We start from the raw sequence: 25,909 nt of genomic DNA, 5'->3' as shown, positions 1-25,909 counted from the left end.
TTGACTGTATGAAGCGTGGGCATGTGGTGGCATCTGATCCAAAGTCAGCTACTACCGTATACACGCATGTAAGGGCTGCATACCGTTTTTGAGAAGCATGTATTAAAAAAAAAAGTTGCGTGTAAGGGCCGCATCCGCACTTTCCTTCACCCATACGTATTCCAAATGCGCACGCGTGTGTGAGCTACGAGGCGTAATGCAATTATCATCATCACCATATAGTACGTCATTAGAATAATTTGTTGGTTTTCTTCATGCTAATATGTTCATGAAGTTGGCTAAAAATTTTAAGTTTTTTCAGTAGTGTTCATACACCCGCCAACTCAAGGTTAAAGCGGGATTTTATCAACTTCGGACACTTCTATACAAACGCGCTATCCATATCGGCATCAGCATCACCAACTTTGGTATTTGTGCGTTGTTCGGATATTGTGCTGTTCAGCCTGCCATGTGCTCGAGTATTGTGCAGCGTTGAATGACTCTGGCACTCTAGCTAGTTTTCTGCGGGACGTTTACGTTTGGCACGATGGGCAAGCAGCTCAATCGCTATACAACTGGCTATAAGTTGAAGGTGATAGAGTTTGCTCTCGAGCACGGGAAATGGGCTGCCGGCAGAAAATTCGACGTTGACGAGACGTTGGTGCGCTCAGAAGAAAGCCTTGCAGAACACCAACATCAAAAAGCGCGCTTTCCGAGGAAAACAGTGCAAGTATCCTGATTTGGAACAGGAGTTGCTCCGCTATGTGACTGAGGTGCGGAACGATGGTTTTGCGCTCACAACGGACATGCGGCGCATGAAGGCACTAGCCTTGACACGTGCGAAAAATACACCGGCCGGGGATTTCAAGGCTAGTGCTGGCTGGGTGCGAAGGTTTCTGAAAAGGAAGGGACTCTCGTTTCGGCGAAGGACCACGCTGTGCCAGCGGCTGCCAGAAGACTATACCGACAAGCTGCTTAGTTTTCACAAGCATGTCATCGGCCTGCGCCATCAGCACAATTATCTGTTGTCGCAAATAGCGAACGCTGATCAAACTCCTGTGTGGTTTGACTCTCCCGAGAACTACACAGTCGAAGTAAGAGGCAAGAAGAGTGTTGCCGTGCGGACCACCGGCGCTGAGTGCCAATGCTGCACCGTGATGCTTTGTGTGACCGCAGACGGGCGGAAGCCACCCCTGTACGTTGTTTTGAAAAGGAAAAGAATTCCCAACGAAGTTTTCCCCAAGGGCATCATAGTTAGAGCCCAAGAGAAAGGATGGATGAACGATGATTTGGTGCTTGACTGGGTGAAAAGTGTTTGGCAGAACAGACCGGGAGCTTTGTTGGACAAACATTCACTTTTAGTGTTGGATAGTTTCTGCGGCCACCTTACCGATAAGGTGAAGGAGCAGCTGTGCCGTGTCGGCACAGACATGGCCGTGATTCCAGGCGGCCTCACAGGAATGTTGCAACCATTGAATGTGAGCGTGAATCGACTGTTCAAAGTTGAATTCCGAAGACTCTACACGGAATCGATGGCAACCGGCAAGCATGAGCAGACGCCGACCGAACGGCTGAAGAGGGCATCGCTTGCTACTGTTCTCGGTTGGGTATTGTCGGCGTGGAGCTCGGTGTCGACGGACATTGTGTCCCGAAGTTTTAAGGTCACCGGGATATCCAACAGCCTGAATGGCACCGAAGATGACTGTTTGTAGAATGATGGTGCTCCGCAACACACTATCTCGGACTCCGAGTTAGAGGAGTCGTCGAGTGACGACGATTAAGCGCACACGCGGCATACTGCAATAAACGCTCTTCGTTGGGTAACTAGTCGATGTTTTTAGTTCGCAAAAAAAAAAAAAGTTCCGTGTATGGGCCGCACCCTGAAAATTGGCCTTTGGGAGCAGGAACAATGCGGTTTCGACAGCTTTGGAGCAATAAAAAAGGAGCTCCGGAACAGCTCTGAAGCAACAAAAGGCGTGTTTTGGAGAACCAAAATTTAGTTTTGGAGCAGATTTCTCGACTCACACATCACTGTTAATTAGAATTACCGCTTTCTGGTAAACACAAAACATTTCAGTAGTTTTTACTAAGCATGCAATGCTGATCAAACGACCAGACTTACCCAAAATTCATATGTATTAAATCTTACAATATCAAAGGTGAAAGCGCAGTAATTAAAAGAAAAACTACAGAAAAAAACACAAAAGACGTTCTGGAAAGCTTCCTAGACCTCCGAAAAATGAGGAAAAAAATTTTATAATGTTGCAATGTTCACAATGTGATTAAAACACTGCATCCAACATACACAGCAACTCAAGACAAGAGATGAGCTACTATATAATAAAGGTTACCTTGATTCTAAACCCATAGGGCATCCAACATACACAGCAACTCAAGACTAGAGATGAGCTACTATATAATAAAGGTTAGCTTCATTCTAAACCCATAGGGCATCCAACATACACAGCAACTCAAGACTAGAGATGAGCTACTATATAATAAAGGTTATCTTCATTCTAAACCCATAGGGCTCTATAAAAACAAATGTAGAAAACTTATATACTGGTCATTGAAGTGCCACAGCCGACATGAGAACCACAAGGAAATTCAGATGCGCTCGCCGCACCATTGATAGGCACCTAAGTGGCAATTTTTTTGTTACGATAGGAACTATATGGACACTCGACGGGTTTTCGCCGTCGCCGCCATGTTTGGCCTAAACTACAAGTTGGTACCGTTTCCCGCGCATCAAACATTCGACCTGCGCGTAAAATTGCGAGAGCTGGGGTGATGAGTGCTGCTGAAGCAGAGATTAAAAAAGGCGCCAATCTCTGTTGCTCTGTGGGCGTACCCGTAAGCATTGCACCGCGTATTAGAACTGCCGTCGAATGCTCGAGCAGAGAGGAGACACGCCGCTCGTCTTGACCGAGCTTAAAAAGACGCGGGGGAAAATGGAGGTCGCTCAAGCAGCTGTCCTTAAATTTGATTCTATTCAAGGGCCTGGTTGTAATAGCTGGCACGTGCAATATCGACAAGCATCAGTGCACGGCTTGTAAAACCACGTTACGCGGTGCACTCTCTCAACGGAAATAGATTGTGTGATAAGACCATTTCTCCCTCAAGTGGCCGTACTTATTCTTTTACACCAGCGTTTAGTAGTTGCGAGTGTCACGATGTCAAATCCAAAAAAATTAGTTGTCAGCCTTCCTATTGTCACGGGGTCAGGAAGTCGACGAAGGCAGCAGTCACCATTTTCATGAGTGACCTTCTTATTTGGGCTAACCTGTGCCTGGAAAACGAAATGTCACTCTACAAGCAATACACACTGTAGACAGATAGCAGCAAATATGAAGCATCGGCCGTCGATAATCTGCCACGAAGGAAAGTGCGGCAGCATTTATACATGTGCCATCGAAGATTCCCGCATTTAGCTAGCGACCACATGAGTTCTAGAACAAACTCTAATGCAAATGTTGAGCGCGTGATCTCATTCAAGGGTCCTAAGATTATAGATAGTCCCCAGTCGTTGGGGCACGGTTTTCGCAAGGCAGCGTTACACCCATAGTGATGCGGCATCCCTATTACAAATTGCTGCCATTGCAGTCATTGCTACGCCAGTGACAGATTTTTTTGTTTCCCAGTTTATATGGCAAAATGCTCGCCACACCGCTGCCGAGTAATCGCAGAGCACAGCATGTGCACGGCGGTTGCTCGGCAATGGTGTCGTCGAGTTTTTTTGCATGCACTCCGGTCATTATAGTTGGCCTAACAGCTTTGCTGCTAAAACATACATAGAGTCGCCTATTGAGGTATGCACACAAATGCCACCTTAACAAGAATTATGCACAGTGTTCACGTGGTGCAAGATTCATGCATGATCCGAAATACAATGTTTGATATGGACGCGGCAGAATTTTTTATGAACGTGGTTGTGTTCTGTGTGTAGCTCACGCGTGTTGCCCGGCCTATGGTAAAACTCTTGCCTAAATATGAGGTTGCACGTTTCAATTGCCGTTTTGGTGCGGCTTGGCGCAGCTGGTCAGATTGGCCCAATTGGCACAGCACTTCCACCTTTGCAACCGGCTGCTATGAAGGGAGTGACCGAAGGCATGCAAAGAAGACACCTGAGTGAGAACTTCTAAACTCTCCTCGGAGCACATGACTGTCAGATCTGGCTGAGCTGTTCATAACAATGTGTTCTGCAAGAAGCATATTCTCACCAAGCCTTGAGAAGAAACTATTGTATTCCTGGATAAACGGCAAGGCACTCACCATCCATTTCGCAGCACCCGATGTGGTTGGAATCTATGTCTATCCAGTAGAGGCGTTGTTCAGCATGATCAATGGTGAGACTGTTGACACGCCCCACCTGGAAGAAAGGGCAGTCACTTTACGTTCATTCCACCCTCACGGAACACATAAAACTTGTCTAATAAAACAATACGTAGAAACGATGGTGACACAGATCTATTTGGCCGATATTGAAAACTTAAGATTGCTCACAGAGTATTGCAAAAAACCCAGAGCACAGTTCGAACAGAGGCAGGAAGGAGGGAAGTCACCACAATGTTCAATTTACAACTTTAATAGAGAGCATTAATTGCGTGTTCACAACCACTTTGTTGCAGCTGCTACTGCCTTAATGGTGATCAATTATCTTGTAAAGCTCGGTCAAAGACGCACACTCAGAAAACAGAACCTATCGCTGGACTAGTCTGTTATGCACACTTCGACACGTTGCTTCCCCAACCTCAGCTTGGTGGTTGCAGGGCACACACTTCAGAAACTCATAAGAAACTGCAGTGCAGATCACTTATAAAGTAACTGCTTATGGTGGAGGGCTCTGTTACAAATCGATCTTTTTCGACAGCTGTTAAAGCTCCCATAGATCCCTATGAAGTGCAGTTCATCAAGATAAAAGACCCCTTATAATGCGGTCGCTCGAAAATCCTTCGGACAAATGCAGTAGCAAGTGCGCTTCTAAAAATAAGTGCCTTGGGTTCAACACTGGGGAGCAAGTGTTGAAGTCGTTCAGGAGCAGGATAAAATGCAGAGCGAACGAAGGAAGCATGGGGGGAGAAAAAAGAAAAGACCATGGCATACTGCAGGAGCTCACTGAGTGAGGGAAGAGCGCAGTTGCCTAGGTGACAGATAAGGCTTTGCGCTGGCACCTGCACTGCTAAAGCGTGGCTCCGGCTGCTTGTCAGCCACGCGAGGCTCATAAACTATGTGCAGCCCATCCTCATGAACTACGCTTAAACTTTCCTGTCAGGAGAAGCGTCAACATTATTGAGCTTGCTGGAAATATCACATCTGCTACCTTGTCCATAAACTTAAAGGTCTCAGAGCTTTCTAATGGGAGCTTCTGCCTTTGCTGCCAGTGTGCAGTCTTACATAAGTTCGGCAGGATTTTGTCGTCCTTTATTTTATGGCAGCTATCAAACTTTTGTTAACACACGCTGTTCTTGGTTCAGCACTTGAGTGCGATCGTTTGACCTTCCTGCCGGAATCAATGAAACCCTCTGTGGTGACAGCAGTTGAAAGGAAGGGATACGAAACTGAAAATTATCAAGGAGGGTGGCATGTGTGGCACTAAACGGTGGTTCGCAATTCGTTTGCAATGTCTTGGAATGTCCATAAAATTTAATGGTTGTGTTGAGACGTTTATTGGCGTACGCTTGTCGACGATGCTTGACAGCGACAGTCAATGCGGGTACCAACTCTCTGCACGAGCTGCTCTTCTTCTTGCTAAAAAGGGCAACCCACTAGAAGGCGCTGGAGAGGACGACCCACGGTTCGAAGGCTTCACCACAACTACCCCGGGTACGAAGAGGGAGCCGCCTGGCGACCTAGCAGCTGGTTACTATGAGCGGGTCGTGGTAGGCTTTGAGGCGCTCCACGTTGACAATGTCGCGCCCTCGACGGCGCATGTCCGAAGATGGTTCGATGGGTTCGATCAAGTAATTTACAGGGGAAGTGCGTTCGACGACACGGTAGGGGCCTTCGTATTTGGGCAATAGTTTTGCAGATAGGCCAGTTGAAGTGGTAGGGATCGAGAGCCAGACGAGTGCTCCAGGTAGGAACATGGGCGCAGTAGTGCTGGTGTCAGCGCGAATGCCTTTTTGCCGCTCTTGATCATGCGCTGTAAAGGTCCTTGCAAGCGCTCGACACTCTTCAGCAAGCTTGGCTGTAGCAGAAATAGGCGCCCACTCTGACAGATCTGGCTTGTACGGAAGTATAGTGTCGATGTCGATGGTGTGCGACGGATGCCTTCCATACAATAAAAAGAAAGGTGAAAATCCAGTAGCGCTCTGAGGGGCGGTGTTATATGCGTAGGTGACGAAGGGTAGAATGGAATCCCAATTTGTGTGATCGGCGGCGACGTACTTGGAGAGCATGTCGCCGAGCGTACGGTTGAAGCGTTCAGTGAGGCCATTCGTCTGCGGGTGGTAAGCAGCAGTTTTGCGGTGAACAACGTTGCACTCTTTGAGAATGGCTTCGACGACTTCAGACAGGAAGACGCGGCCTCGATCACTGAGCAGTTCCTGAGGTGGACCGTGTCGCAGCATGAATCGTTGGAGCAGGAAGGAGGCCACATCGCTCGCTGTAGCCGCAGGGAGAGCGGCAGTTTCGGCGTATCGCGTGAGGTGGTCCACAGCAACAATGGCCCAGCGGTTACCGGCCGACGTTAGTGGAAGTGGCCCATACAAATCGATGCCAACGCGCCCAAACGGCCTGGCAGGGCAAGGTAGAGGTTGCACCGGCGAAAGGTGCGTTGAAGTTTTGCGGCGCTGACATTCTATGCAGGAGCGAACGAATTTCTGCACATAGCGGTACATGCCGCGCCAAAAGTACCGTTGGCGAATGCGCTGGTAAGTCTTCGATATGCCGGAGTGCGCACATTGCGGATCAGTATGAAAGAATTCGCATATGTCAGAGCGCAGACTGCGGGGTATGACTAGTAGCCACTGGCGGCCGTCACCGCTGTAATTGCGTCGGTGGAGAAGGTCGTCGCGAACGGCGAAATGGTGGGCTTGACAACGCAGCGCGCGAGTGGATGGAGTGGATGGATCAGTCAGCAAGTCTATCAGTGAGGCAATCCATTGATCCTTGCGCTATTCAGTAGCAACGGCATGAATGCTAATGGAAGAAACGGCAAGGTGAGACGCTGAGTCGTGGGCATTGTCGTCAGGCAAGGGAGAGCGCGACAGGGCGTCGGCGTCAGCATGTTGCCTTCCGTTGCGGTACAGCACGCGGATGTCGTGGTCTTGCAGGCGAAGTGCCCACCGGGCGAGACGGCCTGAGGGATCTTTCAATGATCACAATCAGCATAGTGCGTGATGGTCGGTGACTACATCAAATGGGCGACCATATAAATAAGGTCGGAACTTGGTAAGGGCCCAGACGATTGCCAGACATTCTTTCTCAGTGACGGTGTAATTAGTCTCGGCTTTTGTAAGCGTACGGCTTGCATACGCCACGACATATTCCGGGAACCCTGGTTTGCGCTGCGCAAGGGCAGCGCCGAGACCGACACCACTGGCGTCCGTGTGTACCTTTGTAGGGGCAGTAGGGTCGTAGTGGCGGAGTATGGGAGGCGACGTCAGTAAACGACGGAGCGTTGTGAATGCGTCGTCACACTGTGATGACCACGAATGGAGGGGCCCGTTACCACCGAGGAGCTTTGTCAGCGGCGATACGATAGACGCGAAGTTTCGGATGAAGCGCCGAAAGTAGGAACACAGTCCTATGAAACTGCGCAGTTCCTTGATGGATGTCGGCTTGGGGTACTCGGTCACGGCCCGAAGCTTGGCTGGATCGGGGAGAATTCCGTCCTTGGACACGACGTAGCCGAGTATTGTCAACTGCCGAGCTGCAAATCGGCACTTCTTTAGGTTCAGTTGCAGACTGGCGTCACTCAGACGCGTTAAAACATGCCGCAGGCGTTGAAGGTGCGTGGAGAAGTCCGGAGCGAAAACGACGACGTCATCGAGGTAGCACAGGCACGTGTGCCATTTTAGGTCACGGAGAACGGTATCCATCATGCGCTCAAAGGTGGCAGGCGCATTGCACAGCCCAAACGGCATGACGTTGAATTCGTACAAGCCGTCGGGAGTGACGAAAGCGGTCTTCGGTCGAGCGTCCTCAGCCATAGGTACTTGCCAGTACCCTGAGCGCAAATCTAGAGATGAAAAGAATTCGGCTCCTTGCAGGCTGTCAATCGCGTCATCCACACGCGGTAGTGGGTACACGTCCTTACGAGTGATCTTGTTGAGACGCCGGTAGTCCACACAAAACCGCACAGAACCGTCCTTCTTCGCGACGAGAACGACAGGAGACGCCCAGGGGCTGTTAGAGGGTCGAATAACATCGCGGCGTAGCATGTCGTCCACTTGCTCTTTGATTACACGGCGTTCTGTGGGAGATACGCGATATGGACGTTGCCGTAGTGGTGGTTGTGCACCTGTGTCAATGCGATGCGTAACAGTGGATGTGCGGCCTAAGAAGGTTGAGAGACATCGAAAGAAGAGCGGAATTCTTCCAACAGGGCCAGAAGCTGGGAGCGCTGGACCGGCGTAAGGTTGTCGGCAATGGAAGGACCAAATACATCAGCGGATGATGAAACAGATGTAGAAACAGCACTAAGCGTATTGGAACTTCGGCAGTGCGTGTCATCAGGTTGATCCATGACTTGTGCATCTTCGATAGATTCCACGCTGCCGAGACATTCCCCTCGCACCAACGTAACACTGTACGGGGATGAGTTCAGAACAAAAATAGTGGTGCTGCCGCGAGTTACTTGCACGGTCGCGAAAGGAACCAGCAAATCTTTTCTGGTGAAAACACGATGAAATGGTGAGAGGAGTGCAGCGGTGTCTGAAAGACTTGCACAGTAGACCGACACCGCCACGGACGAGTTTGCAGGCACTTGCGTGTCGTCTCTGACGAGTAATTTGCTTGCAGTAGATGGACTGTCGGCCGGTGTCAAAGAAGAGAATGGTGTCAGTTCTATTTCTGCTGGTGCACAATGAATGACGGCGTCGTGGCGGGAGAGAAAATCCCATCCTAGGATGACGTCGTGAGAGCATGAAGGAATTATGATGAATTCGACGGCATACATCACGTCCTGAATCATGAGGCGGGCTGTACACATCGCTGTAGGGTGAATGCTTTGGGCGCTGGCTGTACGGAGGGAGAGCCCGGAAAGTGGCGTGGTCACTTTGCGCAGTAATCGGCTAAGCTTTGCGTCCATCGCAGATACGGCGGCTCCAGTATCTACAAGGGCAGATGCACGAACACCATCCACAAGCACGTCTATCACATTCGATGGTCTTTCCTGAGAGCTTCCGCAGTTCGACAGCGTCGTAGCCCTTGCCTCGTGAACTGCGACGACTAGTTTTCCTGGTCACCCTCTAGTGGACATGGCCGCATCGGCGACAGTGAGCGACGTCGCGGAGAATGTGAGCGGCGGGTAGATGGAGCGGGGCGGGACGACGGTGACGTAGGTGGCGGTTGGTCATAAAAGCGGCTCGATTGGCTGGAAAAATTGGAGGCGACCTGCGGTCGCTGCACACGATTGCAGTAGCGTGCTACGTGACCGACGCAACCACAAGCAAAGCAGATGGGGCGATTGTCCGCAGTGCGCCATCGGTTCGCGGGTCCCATCCATGTCGAAGAACGCGATGGGCGAGCCGGCTGCTGATATAACTGCATAGTGGGTGGCACACGGGGCACGTGGATGACGTCGGTATATGTAGGCGGCACAGTTTCTCCGAAGGCCTGGGGTCTGGCGATGGTTTCGATGTAACCAAGAGGGCCAGTCACAGGAATCGGTGGGGGTGGCCTGGCGACAACTTGGGCGTAACTGAGTGGTGTAGATACTGGAGGGGGCTGGTGATATTCTGGAACGACCTCTGCAATTTCCTGCTGAATGGCTCGGCGGAGGGGAGGCAGAAGTGTGCTTGACGACTGTTCAGCACGTTGCGGGGAAGCAAAGGCCAGCAAAGAGACCTGGCGGGCAACTTCCTCACGCACGAATGACTTGATTTCAGCAAGCAAGGCGGTGTGATCAGGAAGTGTTGACAAGGCCGAGAGATCAGCGTCACGTGAGGGTGGTCGACGGGTCATCGAGCGCTGGCCTCGCAGCTCCTCGTAACTTTGGCAAAGTGTAATGATCTCTGCCACAGTGCGAGGGTTTTTGGCCAGGAGCATGGTGAAGGCATCGTCGGCGATGCCTTTTAGAACATGGGTAATTCTGTCGGCCTCTGACATGCTCGCGTCCACTTTCTTGCACAAGTCAAGGATGTCCTCTATGTAGCTTGTGAAGGACTCACCGGTCTGCTGTGCTCGTTCACGTAACCGCTGTTCGGCTTGGAGCTTACGAACGGCAGGACGGCCGAACACGTCGACGACGGCGGTTTTAAAAGCGGACCAAGTGGGGAAATCGGATGCGTGGTTGTTGTACCACATGCCGGCCACACCCGCGAGGTAGAAAACCAGGTTGCCGAGTTTACCTGCCTCGTCCCAATGATTGGGGACGCTGACGCGTTCGTACATAGCAAGCCAGTCCTCGACGTCGGTGCCATCCGCGCCGGTGAAGACAGGAGGGTCGCGGATGCGGGGGACACCGGAACATGGCGTCGGCGCAGGAGGAAGCGTTTGCTGTGCGGCGTCTTGGTGCATGGTGAAAGGCACGGTGCGGGATCGAAGCTCCAGGGGCATCAAATGCTAACCGAAGGTGTCAGAAGGGCACAGCACTCTCCACCAAATTGTTGAGACGTTTATTGGCGTACGCTTGTCGACGATGCTTGACAGCGACAGTCAATGCGGGTACCAACTCTCTGCACGAGCTGCTCTTCTTCTTGCTAAAAAGGGCAACCCACTAGAAGGCGCTGGAGAGGACGACCCACTGTTCGAAGGCTTCACCACAGTTGACACATTTCAGCATGCGAAATTTTTGACGTAATTCAACATATTTTGTGTGTAATGAGGCAGTATGGGCAAACATCCGAGATGGTGCTTTTTTTTTTGTTAGACTCCATTAAGAGAGGCACCCTGCTGTGGGCATGCAGCGATGACTGCACACTATGCTCGGTGGGCCATTCCGGGATATCAAAAGTCTTCCTTGTGCATGTATTGTATGTATTGGCGCTTTGACTGCGGCATGTAGTCATGTTCTCACATGACACGCATCTCATGATTATCATGTTTGCAGCAGTCACATACCTTCGTCATCAATTGACGTCACATAATACCGAATTCGGCATATGTGAAGCTATACTCTGTTCCAGAAGTTTTGTGCAGCAGTGTGGAAGCTACGGGCCTTCTCAACCAATCAGGAGGCCGAGAATATCTAAGCATATTCTTCCACACCCCGTCATCTTTTGTTCGTACTAAAATGGAATACGCATCTGCAATTTGGAGCCCTCATCAGATATACCTTATTAACATTCTTGAATCCGTCCAAAATCGTGCCGCCAGATTCATCTCCGGAAATTACGACAAACGAGCAAGCATCAGTCAAATCAAATCATCCCTCGGTCTCCCTGTTTTGTCAGCTCGACGCAAAATTTCACGTCTCTGTCTCTTTCACAAACTTTACTACAGCTTTCCTCACCTACATGGCTCACTTTTACTTCCGCCTGTCCGAACATCTCATCGCCTATTTAATTCCCTGAGTATTCAACGTGTGTTTGGTTCTACTAACGCTTTTAATAAATCATTTCTTCCTACGGCTATCGATGAGTGGAACGGTTTGACGGATGCTATTGTCAGCGAAAAAGTTGCTTTTAAATTTAGAGATTTATTACTAGCTACACTGGACTCTTAATCGCTGTTTGTCTTTGTTGTTTGTTCTCTGCCGCCTGTATATTTTGGACCGCGAATGACTGTTGAATATTTCGTTTGACATGCTCTGTTTTCTTTTTGTTTTTTGTTGCTACCTGTATGTTTTAGTAATTCAAAAACTGTAACCATGAACTGCATTTTCATTGAAATTTGTACTTGGATTGTTCGCCCCCCTTATGTAATGCCCCGAGAGAGGCCCTTAAGGGTAAAATAAATGATGATGATGATGATCTGCTCGCGACGTGCGCTGCAGCGAAAGCGGCAAGAGCGTCTCGGGACCTTGTGCAACTGCGCAGTGAGATGAGCTGTAATTGCGAAAGCGGTTATTTATTCTCCTCGGCACCATAAAAGCGCGCGTCTTTGAGATACTTGCACGTAGACATTTTAGGGATAAGGTTCAGTGGCTCATGTTTCGGTGGAAAGCGCCGTAATAGCCAAATTGAATATGAAAGCACTACGCTTTGTCAGATTTCGTATAAGCATGCCTATAAGCATGCGAAGTGCTGCTTGTGTTCGATAGGAAATGATGGCTCTATTCCCAGTGCCTTGCCCCTCTTATCGTGCCTCGCCGTGCTTATAGTGCTCCGCTACCCAGTTGTACAGCGCACGCTCGCTGACGGTGAACGCAGCCGTTTTATTAATGAAAGAGCTCATGCTTGCATTTCTGCCGCACTCCTTATGAAGTGTCCTGAACACATTTAAAGCCAACTTCTTCGCTCCATTGTAGTAAAAGCTGATCCGGGAACGATATCGCACAGGTGAACCGGGCGCAGCCATTTTGACAGGAGTGACCAAATCTGCGACCGCGGATTAATCACAACCCAATACTTGGTCCTCCGCGACGCTGTGGATGCTCAGGCTGTGCGGACTACTCATAAAAGTTTAGGCAGTGTGATACCATTTCTTCGTACTTTATAAGAAAAAACATAACACATACGAGTCACAACAGCATCATTTTTTCCGTCATTTGCATGTTATAACATGTACAAGCAAGAACTCTTTCTTCAGTATCATGCAGCCACAAAAATTGTTCTGTACAGATAATGTGACAAAATCGTCATAAAAATCACAGCTACAACAAACACGCAGAGAAGCCTTTAAGTAAAAATCCTCCGACGAGACCGCTTGCAAAAGTCACGAGGACAAACAACGAGCTACGTATATGGGGCACTACATCTCGCTTCGCAACAACCTGCGTTCAAGGGTCGTGTAGCCTTGGCTCTGCTGAACGGAACTTCTAGAACAGAGTATAGGTGCCTACAAGCGTTCCTGTAGCAGCTGGCTTCAGCGAAGAGCACGCTGCCGCTTTAAACAAACTAGAGACCACCCTTATCGCTTCCACTTTTTGAAACACGTGTACTACAGACTTCCTTGTGAAAAAAAATATTTGTTTTGAGTTAGCATTTTAAAGCTGTTTCATTTACTACGAACTTTGGGATACTGCGAAAGAACGCCGTGTCACACCCAGATTTGTTATACATAAGTGGGCTCAACTGTATTTTTTAGTGCATCTTGCAAATAAATAGGCTTCGAATAATTTCTTTAATACTTGTTTAGTACTTTTTCTTGTGAAAAACAGTAGCCAAAAGTCTTGACAGAGAAAGACTACTTGAATTCACTACACACCCAAAATTTTGCTACATATAGCCTCATTAAAACGAATCTGCTTACAACAGACGTATGGATATTAAATATGTGCTGTCATATTTAGAATGCCCATTGCGCAATATGTTGCAAGCACGGTGAAGAAACACTCTAAATGGCCCCACAAGCAGACGCTATGCAAGTCAAACACGAAACTTCCCATCTCGAGTCTGGCTGTGACTATGGTTTGCACTTTTGCTCTCCTAAAATGGTGTGAAATGGCGAGAAGACTTTCCCAGACAGTTCGGAATGTCTACAGCATGTGCATTGCAGACTGCAGCAGCAACTTCATCAGCTACGTACTATCGCGATCGAATAAACGCAAGCAGCAGACAGCATTGCTTTTGACTGACTCAAACGAATGGCAGCATGACTTTGCTATGACAAGGCAAAACGTGTGTGATAAGCCGGCATCACTGTAGTGCTAGCATCCCGCTTTGGCTTGCGCTCATGCACCGCATGTGTATATAATTTGCAGTCAAGCCTAGCACTCGTAACACACACACAATGCGAAAGTGCAAGCTAGATCAAGATTTCACACTGCTACGGTGACGCCAGCTGAAAGCGCAGATTCCCCTAGTGACCGTCAAGGCAAATCGCAGTTCGATTGAGTCGAAGGCAAGGCTTTTTGCTGTTTACAAACGTTTGCATCGTGATAGTATGTCGTAACAATTGCACTAAACGTACGCAGTGTGTGCATGCACACGTCAGTCGTAATGCATTCTATTACTGGCATGTAGACTGTGAAGGAGTGTGGCTATGATTTGGTGCTACATACTACAGGCACATTGTACTCGAGTCACGGCTGTAAAGCAAAACAGCTAGTGTCCCACTTAAATAAATGCATTCCCGCAAAGTTTAACAATTCTGGAGATTTCTGCAGCGGCGAGGGTAGGCAGGGGAGGCCGTGCCGATTTATGTCCCGCCCTAGTGCAACAAGATAACAGATGAAAAAAAATGCAAAAAAAAACAATGGGGAGGCTGGGAGGTTTGTAAAATTGAGCTTTGTGGTTTTATAATGGCTAGTTAAAGTGGCCAAAGACACGAGTGTAGGGTTTCCCAAAAGTAGAAGGTTTGAGCCTCAAAGGGGGTGTGCAAATAATCAAATTTCCCGAAATTGCGCATAATCGAAAACACTAGCAAAATTCATCTCAGTTAAAAAAATTGTGTATGTCTTCCCGGGACACAAGTGAATGAATGGGACGGTGCAGCTGGCTGCTGAGAAAGCGCAAGTCGAAGCTTAGCAGGAAGCCAACAGAAAACTGAATGTCAAAGTACAGTACATAGATTGACAAGAACAACATTACTAGATTCTTGGGGCAGGAATGCCAAAATGATTCTGGCCTTTTTACATCTCTATTGACTTTAACCTACCGCTGCTTTAGGCGGGTGCCCTCGGCTAGTAGTCACTATTGATGATCGCATTGCCACGACCGCGTTTTTGCGCATGGCGGTTGCGGAACACGATAGTTCCGTTTTCAATCCTTATGCACTGGCTTAGATTGAAAAATACAAGTAATTTTTTGCTATCTATGATCGCATCTGCCACGGTCTTGTCCACAGTGTTTGTGGAAAGTAACGCCGCTTAAACTGATCGAGCATTGGATGCACGTGCACTTTCATAGTTTTCTCAGTTTCGTTGTCGCCATACATGATCATGCCCGCACTTTCGTCCACAGCAGTTGTGGCAAACGATAACCATCGTTCTGACAGTGCATGCGCTGGTTGCACACGTCCTTTCGAAGCTGCGGGCGTGCTGCTCAAAGTCTTCGTTCAACTGTTTCAGTAGTAAAGTTCACATCACCCGCCCCAATGCGAAAAAGTGTTCAGAACATTCAAATTTCACCCCTATGAATTCAATAATATTTGAATTCAATAATGTTTGGCTCAAGAAGCCAACGAATTCATGTCTGCCAGTATTGCATCATCGAAATTCTACTGTACGTAGAACATTCGAATTTCGGCCCTATGAATTCAATAACATTTGGCTCAAGAAGCCAACAAATTCATGTCTGCCAGTATCGTACCATTGAGATTCTACTGTACGTTTAGATAAAACATCTATTAAATTCGTGTACAATAAAACGCGGTGGGTTTACAAAAAGCCTGGATTGGACTGGGCACAGAAATATAAATTTCTGGGAGCTTTTCTGGAAAATCTGGGAGACTTCGCAGGCATGTAAACACAGTAAGCGTACTTATTTGTACACCTTTACTTGGCTCCTAACTTTTTCTGTTGAGGGGGCAGACTGGTCTATGGGAACAAAATGTGCCAAAAAAATGCATTTTTTAAAATTGGCATATTTGGTTTCTGCAAGTATTTTTTATCTATATGCAAATTTTCACCCACCAGGAAGTGGTAATTTTTTCATAATGTCATTCTGACTGCTCAGATCCTTGGTGCTAACACAATGCAGAATCTGAAAAAAAAAAAAAAGGGGGGGGGGGGGGAAGGGAGAGAGAGAGGGAACCTACTTCGAGGCTTCTTTATCATTTGACAGCACCTGGGTCTCAAGCTCTACTACCAATTTATAAGCGCCTTTATGAGCATTGCAAAACATGCACAACGTGATTGCTGTTTTTGGAAGAAACTGGGTGTTATCAGTTCTTTGCATTTTTCTCAGAAAAGTACAGTAATACCTCGTAAACTCGAAGTTATAAAAACGAATAAAAATTTTGAGATAAGCGGATTTTGGAGATAAGCGAAGTTGCGCAAATCGCCGGAAAAAATAGATACTTTTTTGGCAACATCACTACTACTTACCAGATTTTCGACAGCAGTTTCTAATGTTTGTTCTCATGAAAGTTTAAAAGAGAAAAAAATATTACATAAGAGATGTTAACCAGCTGGATTTTAAAGCACTGCCATTTTATTCTGTGGAGAAAAACTCCCTAATACTGGTCTGCTTTGCGGTTGTGCTGGGACCTAGGAAGCAACTGGGACCTAGGTCCTCCAGTTGCTTCACGCATCACATCAGACGATCTTCCCCGCCGCTGTACTCCACCTTATTTCTAAGCAAGTGCAGCAAATTTCTTGTTTCTGAAGATGTCGACACCTCTCGAGGTGGTTCGCCATCGGCGTCGTCTCCTCCGTCCTTTACGCTAGTGGCCGTTTGAACAATTTCGGCGTTCACCATTTCTCCGGTCACCGACACAACCGTTTCCGCTGGCTGAGAAGGTCTGCTGATATCCATCGAGCACTTTCTGCTTGTTCTTCAGCACCGTCGAAAGCGTAGACAAAGGGATGCCAAACTCCTGCTCGATGGTTCATTTCGTTTGGCCTCCTTTCTCCACTTCCTTAATTAGGGCAACCTTCCTTTCTAGTGTTAGCGACTCGCACTGCTTTTGTGACGCCATGCTTGCTGCACTCACGCTAAGTCGCCGCTCCTCAAAGTCAGCGCTAAATCCGTACCAGGTACGTTGCGCATATTATACTGAACGGAAATCACACTTTAGAAAAACAACGAGCATTTCCAGACAAACGAGAAAAACGACGCGACTATGCCAAGCGTGGGGCAAAGAGCAAGGCCTGCTGTATCAGAGTCACATGATGTGCCACAGGGTTGCTCGACAAAGTTAATATGCCACTAGGCACAGACTTCACGTTTGTGGGAAGTATCGACGTAGTGGCAGGTGTGGCTAAATAAAAAATAAACAGTAAAAATCTGACAGATTTCAGGCGTAGCAGCATCGCGGGAATCTTGTGTAATGGCCTGGTGGCAGAATTTTCGTTCGACTCTCACTCAAGATTTCGAGATATCCCCAATCCAAGCCAGAAATACTTTGAGATAAAGGGAAAAAAATACATAGGATGTAACAGAGAAGGTTCAGTGCCACGGAAAATTTCCACTCAGCTGATTTTTCGACATATGAGAGTTCGAGTTAACGGGGTAGTACTGTAAATTTACAACTCTTCAATTGTGAGGCTTCCATAGCTAGGGCAGGCACAACAATAATTCTTTTTGCAACAGAAACCTGTACGTGTATAAAATGGAAGCATGGGAGCAGAATTTAGAACTTAAGCCTCTTTATTTGAGTACTTATCAAAATTGAAACAAAAATAAACTGCTTTTAAAAATAAAAAGTTCATTTTGCTGTAGAATAATTAAGAAAGGCCGAAAAAACTAAAACTTTTGCACACTTTAAATCTCTAGTGATTAGCCTATGCTGCCATACCTTAAATATTTAATTAGCACTTTTTTTCTTTATGGTGGCCTTAAGCTGTAGGGGCTGAACTTAAGTTATTTCAGGAACAAGATGAGTTACAGGAAAAGTAATTACATATTTGAAACCAGCAGAAAAAACTATGTAAGCCTATGCACTTTCATCAAGATAACTGAAGAAATAAACAAAATGTCTAAGATAAGTCTGCCCCCTTAATTGCAATTATTTATTTATATATTTATAAATTTATTTATTTATGCATACTGCAGCCCTATTCAAGTCCAGAGGAGGAAAAGGACATTATATATAACAGTACTTACTGGCTTAATCATTACACTTTCTTGCCAGAATATCAAGCTCCAAATTAGTGGTGAGGCAATTACACATGATAAAATACCTAAAAAGACTATTTCTGACGTCACCAAAGTCACGAATATCCGCACTACAGCCAAAACAACCTTGTTTATCGGCTGCACTAGTGCAAAACTTTTTTGAGTATGCAGACTCACATGTCTTAGAAAGAAGGCACGCGATGTGTTTACCAAGCATTTAATTGCAAAAGTTAACATCGGAAGACCTGCATTACCAACAAAGTGATCGAAAAAAAAAAAAAGAAAAACGACAACAAAGCGCCATCGTGGAATTTTGCCGATTACATTTGAGGGCACTTAGATGATGCCCATTATCACAACCAAAATCTTGTGTGCTGAACGGTCCCAATCATTTGATATTACGAGCTCGCACCTCATGTCCAAACACATTGCAATTGAATCGCGTACCACCATTCGAGTGTAACAAGTGCGACTGACCTCTTTTCTTCAACTAAAGCCACCACAAAGAGATGCGTAAATCTCATACAAAACCGCAACTTTCATCAACGTTTATAGAACTCGGTTCTAGAAACAGTGACTTTGATCGCCCACGACCACCATCGAAAACCAACCAACGCTGATTAGGCCTAGCCGATGGTTTGGCATGTTGGCACGGGAGGTTTGTACAAGCCAACATAAAGATTTTGAGTGTCAAAAGGATTGCATTCAAGCACTAATGTTAAAGCAGCACGTTAGTTATGTTGTTTAGGTCAAGAGCCGCGAAATCAATGGCGACATAAGTCCGCCGAACTTGTGCAAGTTCCTGAGTATGTCGCGTGTGTGAGTCCAGTTCCTATGTAACATTCAAATAACAAATGATTTCGCTTTAATTGATAAGCTTAAGGCGTTAGCGTAGCCCTGTCCGCTTTCAGACAACAGAAATGCAGCATACGCCTTTACTACGATCCTAATACAGTTGATCGAAGATATATCAAACTTAGATATATCAAATTATTGGCTATATCGAACAGTTGAGAAATCTCCTTGAATTTTTCGTTGCAAAAGTAAGGGACTGGTGTACCCATATATCGAACTCCCTCAGCGCGGGACATCCAGCTATATCGAACGCTGCACCGCGACAAAGCCCAGAAAGTGCATTTTTCCAACCCAGTACTGACCAATTTTCAGCCACGTTCTAACAAGTTTCGATCTTTTTCAGTGCATAGGTGACGAAAAGGTGGTGTTAATCTACCATGCTGATCTACATCGTTGTGCAGCAGACACTGTTATGTTTGATCCACGATCTGCGGGTCTGAATGCGCAGCCACAGTGTTTTGCTAAAATGCCTATTGCCAAGGACACCGAAACGAGAATGTCAAGTGAGTCTGCGATCTAATTTTGTTGGCGCACAATGGCATGCAAGCCCAAAAGGCATGGCCTTCGAGATGTAAAACATCGTGACGTATCTTGTTTAGTGTTTTCGGTTCTAAAATGCATGTCTCGGTGGCCACGCTTTTTCTAGCTTTTCGCATCGAACTAAAACAGCAGCTTTCAGTTGTCTGATGCGAAGCCACAAGTGACATCATTACGCCAAGATGTCGACGGTGGGAAACCGGCATGGTCTTTTGCGCCTTGTGGACTTGTGTACTTCTCGCCTCGTTCCTGATAAATCCTCATTCAGGAGTTGAAGAGAACGTTGACCCGCATGTACCGATAAGAATTACTATGACTGGGCGATGTGGAGCGACGTCACAAAAAGCACCATCGTAAACTTTCCTTGCAGGCCAGGTGGCAACTTCGGCATACAGTGCCTCAGTGAATTCTGCAACGTAGCGTTTCCGGGCAGCATCTCAGACAGTGAATGATTTCATCGGTGCAGATGACGACATAGTTGTTTTTGACTGCATTGATGCTGAGATCATGGCTGCTGTTCCCGGTGCTGCGGAAATGTACTTGTGTGGTTATGAATGTGCGAACGCCTTCGCTGTCCCCGCTAACCAATCTTTTGCCGCTCATCGAAGCTTGCATCAGCATTCTGCGTCAATCAACGCTGTTGTGGCCAAAAGAGCTGAATTCGCTTATTTGAAAAGCTTAATGATATTAAAGATGACTGAAGCTTGACAGTGGGCAAGAAACAAGACAACTGTAGAATATTTTTATGCAAAATAAAGTGCAATAACTTGCAGTTCACATCTTGTTCTTCATCATACCATCAGCAAATTGTTACCACTTGTAACGATTTTCAAGACATGTATTCTCTTAATTTAGGCCTTAAATGTGCACATATTGTACATCGAATTATCAAGATATCGAACTATTTCGTGATTCCCTTTGAGTTCGATATATCCAGGATCGACTGTACGAATACGGCATCTTTCCGCGAAGGATGCTCATAAACTAAAAATCTGCCAGGTGCTTGCCGTTCACTTTGCGAGTATCGAGTTATTTACGTATCATTCGACAGATGGTAAACATGATGGTTATCAGCTGGACTTGGCACATGACATATCACCAAGGCAAGTTCAGGTTGCGATGCGTGTGAAATGTGGAGGTGCCAAGTTGTGCCCAAACTCATTTTTGCGAAGTGAACCAGGCTTGTCGATGTTGATGAAACAGAAGCACTAAAAAGAGAGGCATTTATAGCATGCTGTGTGCAACCGACCTGAACGTTTGTCAGGCGCTTGCGCTGGCTGCCATCTAGGGCTGCACGTTCGATGCGGGGGTCCTTGATTCCCCAGTCACTCCAAAACATCCACCGGTGCTTGGGCTCCAAGACAAGTGCACGTGGGACGTCTAGTCTCTGCCACAGCAGCACGCGGCGTGCCTCACCATCGAGCCGCGACACCTCGATGCGCTTGAGGACTAGGTCAGCCCAGTAGAGATTGCGGCCCACCCAGTCCACTGCCAGACTCTCCGGCAGCTCCAGCCCAAACTCAACAATTGACTCCAGCTGGCTCCCGTTGAGGAAAGCACGACTGATGCGCTGCACAGAAATATCATAAGATACTGCTGTTATTCTTGCCCTATTCTTTCCCTGGTTTCAGGAATATCCTGAGCCCATAAAACGTAATATGAAACTCAATTTCAACTGAAGATCCACTAAACAAGATAGTGGCTCATCAATGTGAAGAGAGGTGATTGACCCATATTACAAAAGTCTACACATTACAGTAAAGCTTTATTATGATGATGACAGCTTTGTTTTCAACAGTACAAAGGCCAGGTGCAGTGATGAAACAGAGTATGTGATTTTGGAAGCAGGCAAAAGCACCTTTCGAGCAGGTTTAGAGCAAAAACGTTTTGAAGAAGGCTTATAGCCGCCAGGAAGATGTTTTGAAGCAGGCTTGCAGCAGCAAAAAATACAGCAATTGCAAAGCAGCATTCGTTTAATGCTAAATCTGGCAAAATTGTGCAAAAGCGTTTTTTAGCTATGCAAACAAATTCGCATTTTCATTTTCGTTCTGTTTTATATTGTCTTCCAGTGGTCACAGCCATTCTAGATAGACCTATCAATGCCTGAGGAAATATGCTGGTACAATGGAGGTTTTTCTGTAAATTTCTCCAGAACACCGCTTTGTTATTTTGGGGCCATGGAGTATTAGATACAAAAGACCATTTTTCTCAAATTTTATTTTCTCCTGCAGATGTAAGAGCTCAAATGCACACCTGTAAAAAAAAAAGCTTGCCCACAGAACTTGTGAAGTCTCTTTTTCCTCCCCAGCCCCTTTATCATTTATGGCACATGACACCTGCTGAGGCAACCTCCTTAGCCAACCACAGCTGTGTCCTGTTTCAGCGACACTGAAAACACCGTGTTACAGCCACATTTTTGAATACATGGCTTGGGGCCGATGATTAACCGATGTAACAGGGCTGGTACGGTGCAGGGTGTTGCAGGTAAAGTTAGGCGCATGATGGCACAAACGGCGTAGCTTTTCAACCCCTGCAGACGTGGTGTTTATGATGGTCAATGGTCTATGATAGGCTACGACATTGCTGTGAAGAGGTCTAAAAACACAAGTATCAAGAAGCCTGAAACAAACACGTATACATCAAACAAAGGCAGGGCTGTGTGGGGTGATCTATCAGGGTTGAATAAATTGGCAAAGCAATCATACTACCAGGAAAGAATGTGTAAATAGCACAAATGCCTCGTCAAGGCTTCTGAGCCCAAAAGAAGAAATAAAGTGCGTTCTAATTCCATGATATTGTCAAGTGGTTGCTACGATGTAGCATGAAGAACTCTAGCAGAAAAGGATGAAACGGTTTATTGTGACAAGAAAGAAATTCAGCACAATGAAAACCTTGATCATGATCGTCGGTTCAATAATCAGCAGTAAAATACGTCAGCACGTATAGGATTTAGCATTAACATTGATGACCACGTTAGTTCCAGAATAAACTTTGCTGTTCACATTGTGAGCACAATCTTACTGGGAAACCTTTAAAGAGTAATCAGAAAGCTTACCCTTTCCCCAGACACTGAAGCGTGGTTCACCCAAGGCTTTGGTTACACAGGTAACAGTGTAACTGTGGTTTTTAACGCACGAAGAAATACAAAGCAAGAAACAGAACAAGCGCTTCTCTCGCAACTGAAAAATTTATTGGAAAGAGAAGAATAATTGTAACGATCCGAATGACCGAACGAACTTGGTGTTGCCGAGACTATTACTTGCAGCTGTGGGCCAATATCGGTTCATTGAAACCATCGCAAAAGCCATATCACGCAAAGAAGCATCCGAAACGTCGGTTATCAGGGAAATTTCACTGATCCAAACATCCCAGTCTAGCACTCTCGTTACCAGCATTTCCACTTGTGTCGATACACTAAAGAAATCGTGCAATCGTCTTAGTCTAACGAAACAGGCCTAAAGGCAGTCGTGAATAATAGCTTTGCCAAACTATCCTTGGAAATCAAGGTTCTTACAAATAAATGCGATGACGCTGAATATTACCTATGTCGTTCTAACAAACTTTTCTGTGGTATCCCAGACACAAAAGGCAAGACCTGGCTTCAATCCTAGGCAAAAATAATAAAGTCTTGCTCTGACAAACTGGGTATATCCATACTCGAAGACGACTTGGAGCATGCACACTGGCTTGGTCCTTACCAGCAGAGCAAAACTAGACCTATTATCGTAAAATATGCTAGATTTAAGGAGAAATCCAGAGTCCACACAGAGTCGTGCAAACTTAAAAGGCACAAGCTTTTAGATTCGCGAAGACTAGTCAGCTAAGGTTCGACAGGCACGAAGGAAACATCATGACTGCGGCATACAGAGCGGCAAGCCTTTAAACTTCCCTTTGACAAGTTGGTGCTTGATAACAAGCAGTTTTCGTACAATGCAAAATCCTATAACGTTGTTGAATTGCAGTCGTAACAGTCATTGCTCCACTGTAGGCAAGCACGTCGCCCGATTTCCCACAAACTTTGCCTTGCCAATGTGAATGGTCCGGTGAGTCGTGCCTGACCGTCTTAATCACATTGTGCATAATTATCTGCCTGAGAAAGACGCCATTGAATACCTCCTGAATATTATTTACGGAAACTTGGCTTCAGCCGCACATTGCGGACCCCGAGCTATTACAAGACTGCAAGGCGTATGATGTTCACAGGCTTTTTACGACATTAAAATGAACTGTCAACACAAGATAATCTGTGTGAACATTTCGCTAGCTTCAAGAGTGACTGTGATTATTGCTTGTTACCATGTTCCCGATGGTAACGCCACCTTCATTCATGAACTCAATTCATTCCCAATGCTTTCTTTTCTTTCCTCTTGTTTTTCCTCTGCTAATTTCATGCTCTGCATTAATTTTAGTTTTGTAGATATTAACTGGACAAATCTTGAGTCCCACAACCAACAAAAGATTTTCTTGATATGATCCTGATGTTTAACTTTACTCAAATAGTTCATTCACCAACCTGCAGAGTAAATATTTTAGATCTTGTTCTTGTATCAAACACCATTACATTTTTATCGCTATCATTCGTTGATGGTATAAGTGAGCATAACTTACTCATATTTAACCTCTGTATCCCATGTCCTTTACGACAGGCCTCTACTAAACACATCAGGAATTACAACCCGGCCAACTTCAGAAAAATTAACCTAGAATTAAGAGTTTTCTAGTTTTCCTTAGTCAGACTGCTCCATCTCGTTCAGTAGACGACAACTGGACGTTATTTAAGAATAGACTAACATCCCTAGTTGAGTTGCACGGACCCCTTGTACGCATTCGCAGTGATTTGGGAAAACTCCAGTTTACAAAACGATCACTTTTAAGAGGCTGTCAGGAAAGAAAAAGCTCTCTTTCAACGATCCAAAATGCTTCGTAACTTCTTCAAAGTAGGAAAAGTACCGTATTTTACATGCCTGCGCAAATACACTACTGCTTTGAGACGATCCAAAAGGAAATTCTTCCACCACTACTTACAGACCACTATGCCTGCCAACCCCCCAAAATTTTGGAAAATTCTCATACTCAGTAAAGGCTCCAATAGCATTTCTTTAGGTTACCCTGATGGCTCTAATGTGCCAATTGATCAACAAGCAAATATAATCAACTCATACTTTTCATCTTTCCTCACAAATAAACCTATGTTAAACTGATTTCTTCTGCCCCTCCATTCTCTTCCCACAATGCCTCCCATAACCATCACTTCAGAATAAATCTTGAAGCTCATTGAAAAGATCTCAGGTGCCCCTGGACATGATGCAGGGGTGGAAGAGGTTTTGGAGCAGCTCAGGGAGAAGGAATAATGCTATTTCGGAATAGTAAAAAGGGAGTTTTGGAGCAGGGCCAGAGCACCAAAAGGTGTGTTTTGGAGCAATGCAAGTTAGTTTTAGAGTAGGTTTCTATGGTCAAACATCATCAGTAATCAAAATTACTTCTGGCAAAAAAATTCCAATAGTTCTCTCTAAACATTCAGTACTAGTGAGCTTATCAGCCTTACCACCCACAAATGTGTGCGTGTGGGTGGTAAGGCTGTTTTACAAAACATGCCCATTGAATACTCAGATTGAAGTGCGAAAAAATATGCAGTAAAACCTCATTACTTTGAACTTGGTTCTTCTGAAATACTGCATAATTCGAAGTATTTCCGCAGTCTCGTATTTCACAACACATGTTTGAGCAGATGATTTGAAACGGTGATCAGCGCCAGTCCGATTAATTCGAAAACTAATTCGAAATGCTTAATTCGAAATGCAGAGTGCCGATTACCAATCTCGATTTCACCTCAAATTCGTGGAAACAACAGCCCTTGAGAGCCACTAGGCAATGTACTGTAACGATACTAATGCGTCGCAGCTAGAGCACCCCAGTCTCGCTACTTCAAGCATGGAAAATGAAATTATTTTTTTTTTTAAATGGTCTCGTGATAAGCTGAAATGAGGGCCTGCGGAAAACAAAATGTGCCTCACAGCGTCACAGCAGTCACACGCGAACAGCATGTTGCATGCTTCTTGGGCTTGGTGACTGTGCCACTGCACGGATCAATAATCCAGCTCGCTCATGCTATGCAGATAGTCTGTTACGTCACTGTATCCTATTCATCGACAAGTATTAGACATAATGTTCTTTTTTATTATAAATCCAATTGTTCAGAAATATACACGAATAACTTCTACGTCATGGTCATTGTTAGATCTGGTGTTCCTATCAAACAACATTGAGGAATATTCGTGTTCAAATGAGGACGGTATTTCTGTCCATAAAATGATTGTAGTAAATTTGACTGCTAGCTTTACGTCCTACAGGAAAAACGTTATTACAATAACTACAAAAGACTATAACAATGCTGATGACACTGCATTGAGGATTTCTAGGAATTCTCATTTGGCCTTTTCGAACAACACACAAAAACAATAGATGAGTTGTGGAATGAATTCAAGGCTATAATAAACCACCGCGTGGAGTGCTTGGTGCCATCACATCTGAAAAAATCTAAACAATGGCGA

At 45.9% G+C, this 25,909-nt stretch overlaps 1 protein-coding gene across 2 annotated transcripts in view; it reads right to left on the bottom strand.

Annotated features, from left to right (window-relative positions):
* Positions 1–25,909, bottom strand: part of arr (low-density lipoprotein receptor-related protein 6) — a 345,664-nt gene that overhangs the window by 132,693 nt on the left and 187,062 nt on the right. For both annotated transcript variants that reach the window (XM_037420245.2, XM_075886375.1), the window contains exons 10-11: positions 20,608–20,928; positions 4,252–4,348 (exon numbers count right to left, since the gene is read on the bottom strand). In XM_037420245.2, coding sequence (XP_037276142.2) covers positions 4,252–4,348; positions 20,608–20,928 — 418 coding nt within the window. The remainder of the gene's footprint in view (positions 1–4,251; positions 4,349–20,607; positions 20,929–25,909) is intronic.

This window comes from Rhipicephalus microplus, chromosome 2 (genome assembly GCF_043290135.1).
Source record: "Rhipicephalus microplus isolate Deutch F79 chromosome 2, USDA_Rmic, whole genome shotgun sequence".
In the NCBI taxonomy this organism is placed as follows: Eukaryota; Metazoa; Arthropoda; class Arachnida; order Ixodida; family Ixodidae; genus Rhipicephalus; species Rhipicephalus microplus.
This window is presented reverse-complemented; position numbering and strand designations above follow the sequence as displayed.